The sequence below is a fragment of the Scylla paramamosain genome, chromosome 31 (genome assembly GCF_035594125.1).
Source record: "Scylla paramamosain isolate STU-SP2022 chromosome 31, ASM3559412v1, whole genome shotgun sequence".
Taxonomy (NCBI): Eukaryota; Metazoa; Arthropoda; class Malacostraca; order Decapoda; family Portunidae; genus Scylla; species Scylla paramamosain.
In genome coordinates this window covers 12,904,000-12,911,499 of record NC_087181.1, presented here as the reverse complement: position 1 = coordinate 12,911,499, position 7,500 = coordinate 12,904,000, and the positions used below count along the sequence as shown (strand labels likewise).

General features: G+C 43.4%; 1 protein-coding gene across 1 annotated transcript in view; it reads left to right on the top strand.

The window, feature by feature from the left end:
- The window catches only part of LOC135116327 (nephrin-like), a 322,006-nt gene that overhangs the window by 175,769 nt on the left and 138,737 nt on the right, over positions 1-7,500 (top strand). The window contains 2 exon segments of the mRNA XM_064033681.1: positions 4,192-4,369; positions 6,311-6,537. Of these exon segments, the coding sequence (XP_063889751.1) occupies positions 4,192-4,369; positions 6,311-6,537 (405 nt within the window).

Sequence of the window (7,500 nt, the reverse complement as noted above, 5' to 3'; positions counted from 1 at the left end):
CACACACATCCCCTTCTTCTCTCCCTCAGGGCTACATTCTCAAACACTTCAGCCCTCCGCACCTTGACTACATTCAAAAGGCTCTAGTTGAAGTTACACTTGTTCTTAAGGGTGTTTTTATGGCTATAGAGACAGATGAACAATATTTCTTCATTATTAAACAGGAGAAACACTCTTGAGAACCGGTTAATCATCTCAGTGGCCTTGGAAAACTGTCGTGGCGAGAGAGCAAAGCGTTTCTGAATACGACTCTCTCTCTCTCTCTCTCTCTCTCTCTCTCTCTCTCTCTCTCTCTCTCTCTCTCTCTCTCTCTCTCTCTCTCTCTCTATTGCAGACTCCGGAGTAGGCCATGGTAGGTGAAGGCCAGTTCTTATTGAGTTTCCCGACATGGATCTAGGCTTAAGTTCCTCTTTTTTTAAGGGGTGAGCAAGGGAGAGAAGCTGGAACACTTGGGATAACACGTCTGAGACACGTTCTGGATTCTGAATGGCCTGCTGTGTGGAGGAAGAGGAAGGGGAGAGAGAGAGAGAGAGAGAGAGAGAGAGAGAGAGAGAGAGAGAGAGAGAGAGAGAGAGAGAGAGCTCGTGCATGCTAGAAGAGAGGAGAGGAAGAGCGAAGGAAGGTGAAGGAGGAGGAGGAGGAAGATAAGGGAAAGTGAAGGAATGGGTGAGTGAGCGAGTGAGTAGAAGAAAGGAGAGGAAGAGCGAAGGAAGATGAAAAAGGAGGAGAAGGCTGAGTTTGAAAGAGGGTATGAATGTGAATGAATGAGAAAGGGAGAGTGAAGGAATTGGTGAGTGAGTGAGTGAGTGAATGAGTGAGTGAGGGAAGGAGGGAAGAGTGAGGGCCGCCTATTAAGGATGAGGGGAAACTTGGGAAGGTTTTGTCCGCGAGAAGAGGGAAGAGGGGAAAAAAGAGATAGACAGGTTCGAGGGGAAGGTGATGGGGTGGTTGGCCGCATCTCTTGTGTGTCTTGTGTCTTGTGTTTTGAAGCTTTCCTTGCATTTTTTCTCTTATTGTTGGTGTTGTTGTTGTTGTTGTTCGTTATCTTGTTCGTTTTGTTGCTGTTGTTTTTGTTTTCTTATTTTTTGGTCGTTCCTTATTGATACATGCACTCTTTATCATTATATTTTCATTATCTTATTCTTCTTGTCATCCTTATTCGTATTCGTCTTCTTTGTCGCCGTCGTCCTCTTTAACCTCATCGTCATCTTCTTCCTCCTCCACGTGCTCTTCCTCCTTCCCTTCTACTCCTTTTTACTCCAACTCCTCTTCGTCCTTCTCTTGATCCTCCTGTTCTTCCTCCTGCAGCTCTTGTTCTTTTCTGTTCTTCCTCCTCCAGCTCCTTGTTCTCTATTCTTCCCCAGTGTTTCTTCCTGTGCTCGTTTTTCCTCCTGCCCTTCCTCCCTCTCTTGATCCTCGTCCTCCTCCCCCTTCCCTTTCTTTTCTATTCTTCCCCTGTGCTTCATTACTCTTTCACCAACACTCACAGACACGCCGGGACATCTTGGGGCCGTGTGTCGTTTTTCAGGGCCCGGTTCTCACGCCCCGGTCCTTACCTGGCGCCGCGGGTTCTCCAGAGAGGGGGGCCGCGGCACTTCTAGAATGGACGATAGCATGCCACCCCTCGCTCTGAATGTTTTACCGTGCTTGTCACATAGTATAGTGCCCCCTTTACTTTCTTTTTTCTTCGGCGCCCGTTTTCTTTCGCTTCTTTTTCCTCTCCCGCGTTTGGTTTGTAATATGCCGGGCCAGGAAGCAGCAGCCAGTGTCCTTGTCTTTATTTTTTTATTCTTGTGTGTCTTCTCCTCTCCGCCTCTTCTGGAAACAATAAAGGGTGTTTTTCGTAACTAATTCTTTCGTGAACTGTATTCTGAGTGTTGGTTCTCTCGATACCCTTTTGTTTTTGTTTATTTTTTGTCTTTGTGTTACTCACGTGTAAATATTTGTCGTGTTTTATTTCTCTCTCTCTCTCTCTCTCTCTCTCTCTCTCTCTCTCTCTCTCTCTCTCTCTCTCTCTCTCTCTCTCTCTCTCTCTCTCTCTCTCTCCAATTCCTTTCGCTGTTTCTAATTCTTTCTTGTGTTAACTTTTTTCGAATTTGTCCTTTCATCCCTGATTTTTTTTTTATTTTCTTCCCTCTCCTTCGACTGTCACGTGTAAATATTTTCCATCTGCTTTTTCCCCATCTTTTCTTTCTTTTTTTCTTTCCCCTCTCTCTCTCTCGTCTCATAAAGTATTCCTCGCAGCTTCTCCTTCCCCACGGATCTTCCCAGCAAGTCTTTCTGTCTCTTAAAGATTTCGCTCGGAACTTCGGGGAACCTCTTCTGCATTGCTCCGCCCCAAAAAATAAAACAGGAGGGAAAAAAAAAGGAATGGGGGAAGGAAAGCGAAACAGCAATATATTTCCAGTCAGGGAGCGATATAGTCAGAGGTTCTTGTGTAATGGAATTTCTTCTTAGATTTCAATTTTTTGGGGGTGTATATTTATTTTTTGTTTCCTTTCGTTTTTTTATCTTTTTTTCTTTTTTCTTCGTGCTTTTTTTTTCTTTTTTGTGTGTTTGTTTATACGTTTGTTTCATTCTTTGGTCTCTTATTTTCTTTTACGTTTTCTAAGTTCCTTTTTTTATTACTTTTCTGGCTTTTCTTTCTTTATTTTTTAGTTTCTTTAAGTCTTTATATTTTCCTTGGTTTGTGTGAAAGTTTAGAATTTTTTTTTTTATTTAGTCTGAGTTTGACATTTCTTTCTCTTCCTTTATTTCTTTTTATAATACAAGATGTCGACTTCATGGTTATTGCTTTCTCTCTCTCTCTCTCTCTCTCTCTCTCTCTCTCTCTCTCTCTCTCTCTCTCTCTCTCTCTCTCTCTCTCTCTCTCTCTCTCTCATCAGTAATACGTTTTCTTTTACAGCCTCGTGTGTGGGAAACTCAGTAAATCTCATAATAATCAAGGAAAGATTTAAGATGTCATGCTTAGACCCTAAATATATCACCTCTCGAAGCCTCTCTCTCTCTCTCTCTCTCTCTCTCTCTCTCTCTCTCTCGCTCTCGCTCTCGCTCTCGCTCTGGCTCTACCTCTATCCACTTTCCCGTCCTCGCTTCTAAGTTATTCCGAATCAATTAAGCAATGTCATAATGTAAAGGGGAGGAGCCGAGGGACGCATCTGGTAGCCTTCATATGTGGTGGTGGTGGTGGTGGTGGTGGTGGTGGTAGTATTGGTGGTGCCCGAGAGGTTCACTTCGCCTCCTGTGTGGTTTTAATCTCCGTGGGATTGTGGTGATGGTGTTGTTGTTGTTGTTGTTGTTGGTGGTGGTGGTGGTGGTGGTGGTGGTGGTGGTTCGTTGTTTTGGTGGTTGTGGTTGGTTTGTTGATACATTTGTCGTGTTTCTAGTAGCGGTGGTGGTTGTTTAGTAGTTTTAATATCCTGAACATTGATTTTTTGTTAACTTTTCTTCCCTTAATATTGTCTTTCTCCTTCCTTTTCTCACCTTTCCTGCCTGGACACTACCTCTCCTTACCTTCTTCCCTTAAACACTGCCTTTTCTCACCTTTCCTGCCTGGACACTACCTCTCCTTACCTTCTTCCCTTAAACACTGCCTTTTCTCACCTTTCCTACCTGGACACTACCTCTCCTTACCTTCTTCCCTTAAACACTGCCTTTTCTCACCTTTCCTATCTAGACACTACCTCTCCTTACTTATTCTTACTTTAACTGCAGTCTTTTCTTATCTGCCGTACTTAGACAATACCTTTCCTTTTACTTTTCTTATTCTAAATATGCCATTTTCTTCCTTTCCTTTACTTAAATATGACCTTTCTTCTCTTTCGTTAATTTGAATAGTGGGTTTTTTTTTCTAATCTTTCGTACTTAAATAATACTTTTCTTTAAATAATACTTTTCTTAAATAATTTCTTATTTTTTTCCTTTAACACTACTTTTTTTTTATTTTATCATTCCCTTACCTTAAACTCGAACGGTTTTTTTTACTTTTCTACCTTAAACACAACTTATTTACAATTCTTAACATTCCCTTACCTCAAACACTACCTTTCCTAATCACCATTACCTTAAACACAACATTTTACACACTCCTAACATTCACTTACCTTAAAACACCAACGCACACCAACAATTCCCACAATTCTAACGTTAAACACACATAATACCACCTCCCTCTCTCTCTCTCCCCTACAGTGCCTCCTACGAGCGTGGAGATCGTGGGCCACACTCCAGACGCCCTTATCACCGTGAAGGCTGGCGACTCCCTCACTCTAGAATGCCTCATAAGAGATTCCAAGCCTGTTTCCAGAGTCACGTGGTACAGGGGACAGGAGCCACTGAGACTGGGTAAGCACAAGATGGTGAAGGTGGAGTGAGAGAATGAGGAGGAGGTGAGAAGGAGGATGAGGAATAGAAGGAAGTGGAGGAAACAAGGAGTGGAAGAAGACAAGGAGTGAGGTAGAGAAGAGAAGGTGAAGAAGGACAAGGAATAGATAAGAGCAAGAAGTAAATGAAGGAGGAGTAGAAGATAAGAAGTAGGAATAGGATAAGAAACAGAAGGTATAGGAAAACTAACAATAAAGCGAGGAGTAGGTGAAGGAAGACAAGAAGTAAGACAAAGGGTAGGATGATGAGAAGAACAAAGAATAGATGAAGGAAAACAAGAACCAGGTAAAGAAATAAAAGAAGTAAGGCAGAGACCAGAAGATGAAGGAAGAGAGAAACAGAACAAAGACAAAGCGAAGGAGGACAAGGAGAAGTAGGACAAGGACGAGGAGGCGAAGGAGGAGGTGAAGGAGGAGGGAGAGTGATGATGAAATGCTACATATATATTGATACAGAGGAAGAGAGGTGCGGGGCTGGAGAGATAAGAGGGAGGTAAGGAGGAAGAATGAGACATGGAAAAGAGGGAACAGGGAGATAGATGAGTGTAATAAGCGAGTGTGGGAGAGAGAGAGAGAGAGAGAGAGAGAGAGAGAGAGAGAGAGAGAGAGAGAGAGAGAGAGAGAGAGAGAGAGAGAGAGAGAGAGAGAGAGAGAGAGAGAGAGAGAGAGAGTTATTGACAGGAAAGATAAAGAATGATAGAACCAAACAGACATAACTACATTACACACACACACACACACACACACACACACACACACACACACACACACACACACACACACACTAACACACATTTAGGTTACCCTCAATCTTATATTTTCCAATGACAACAATATTCTAGATAAAGAACATTTTTCACCCAATGACAAATACGGTCATCGATTCTCCGCTGACATTCCTCCACTCTCTCTCTCTCTCTCTCTCTCTCTCTCTCTCTCTCTCTCTCTCTCTCTCTCTCTCTCTCTCTCTCTCTCTCTCTCTCTCTCTCTCTCTCTCTCTCTCTCTCACCTGTTCAAATCTCATCCAGACACCTGCTCTCTTTCCCCCATTGACTCAGCCATATTCTCCTCCTCCTCCTCCTCCTCCTCCTCCTCCTCCTCCTCCTCCTCCTCCTCCTCCTCCTTTTACTCCTTATTTTCCTGTCTCCTTCACATCCCGCTAGTGGAAAGAAAATGGAAGCAGGAGATGGAAAGCGATGGAGGAAGCGAAGTAGAGGAAGATGAGAAGAAGGAGGAGGAGGAGGAGGAAGAAGAGGAGAAGGAGGATCAAAGCTCTTCTCTCCTCCTTTCTCTCCCATTTGCTTCTTTATTTTCATTGATTCTCTCTCTCTCTCTCTCTCTCTCTCTCTCTCTCTCTCTCTCTCTCTCTCTCTCTCTCTCTCTCTCTCTCTCTCTCTCTCTCTCTCTCCATTTTCTCTTCTTGTTTTTCATCTTCAGCTTCCTTTTCATCTGTACTTTCCTTTCTTGTTCCTCCTCCTCCTCCTCCTCCTCCTCCTCCTCCTCCTCCTCCTCCTCCTCCTCCTCCCTTTCACTCACGTATCTCACAGAATGCGAAAAGAATGTAAGATCAAAGAGTCATGTGAATTTTGAAGCTTTTTTCTCCTTTCTCGTTTTCCTCCTACCTATTCTCTCTCTCTCTCTCTCTCTCTCTCTCTCTCTCTCTCTCTCTCTCTCTCTCTCTCTCTCTCTCTCTCTCTCTCTCTCTCTCTCTCTCTCCAAGACTGTTTTCAAAGACCAGAGATGATTAGCAGAGTTCACAAGACTGCCTCTCCTTTTATTAATGTAGAAAACTTGCTAATCTGTCACTGGAACCGTAAAAATACCCTTAAAATCCCGTGTAGCTTCAACTAGAGGCCTTTGAAACTAGTCTTGAGAGAGAGCAAAGCGTTTTTTTAATACGTGGCTTTGAATGTTAGTTTAGTAAATTAACACAACCTTCTCTTTCTCCCTCTCTCTCCCTCTCTCTCTCAGATTCCCCAGGACGACAAGAAGGAGACATCACCCACGGATTCCCATCTCTCATCTCTACGTTCAAAGATTACATTCACGCCCACTCACAGTGACAACGGCCTGGATTACAGCTGCCACGCCCTCCACCCCGCCCTCACCCACTCTTCCGAGCAGCTCACCGCCAGAGTCACCCTCGACGTCCAATGTAAGTCCTTTCCCCTTCCTAAACTCTTGAGAAACTCGTATGTTTAACCAGCGAGTTGTTTTTTTGTTTTGTTTGAGTCACCCATTATTTTGTTCCTGCCCCTCGCCCGTTTTCTTTGTTTCCAGGGCGAGAATCCGTTTTTTATTTGTTTTATTGGTGGTGCTCTTTTCTTTTTAGGTTTATCGTTTTTGTTTGGTTAATTTTTTTGTTATTGTTTGAGTCACCCATTCTATTGTACCTGTTCCCTCACCCGTTTTCTTTCTTTCCTAGGTGAAGCTTCTTTTTGTCTCTTGTTCTGTTATATTGATTCTCTGTGTTTTACTCTTTACGTTCCTAGTTCTTTCTTTGTTTCTATGAGGATATTCAGTTTTTTCTTCGCTATATTGATGGGTGTTGTGTATTTTAATGTTGTATCAGGTTTTTTAGTTGCCAGTCGGTTCCTTCAGGAGGCGTGTATGTGGTGTCTTCCCCTATAGACGCACCAATATCTCGTGTCGGTGGCGCTCTATCACCCATATGTATTCTGGGAGCGGCGCCGTGGCCTCAAAATTCCGTGCAACTCCGCGTTTTCCTCACTTCACTTGTCAGGGAATCTTTATCATCCCTTGTGTTATTTCTTTCTCTTACCTCCCCTACATCACGCTCCCTGACTCCCCCTGCAGCGGCCATCATCCACAGGCCTGCCAGGAGAGAGAACGTTGCTCAACCTCCTCTCTTGATTGTGAAACTCTTCTGCGTCGCACTCCCTCTGCTTTCAAGAGGCTGTATTTGAAGTGGCACTGGATTTTAAGAGTGTTTTAAAGATTTTGTTGACAGATTAACAAGATTTCTACATTTATAAAAGAAGAAACACTTGAGAACTCGGCTAATCATCCTTGTAGCCTTTGAAAATACTCGTTGTGAAAGACACCAGAGCGTTTCTTAATATAAGCCTGCCTCACTCACACTCTCAACCTGTTTTTC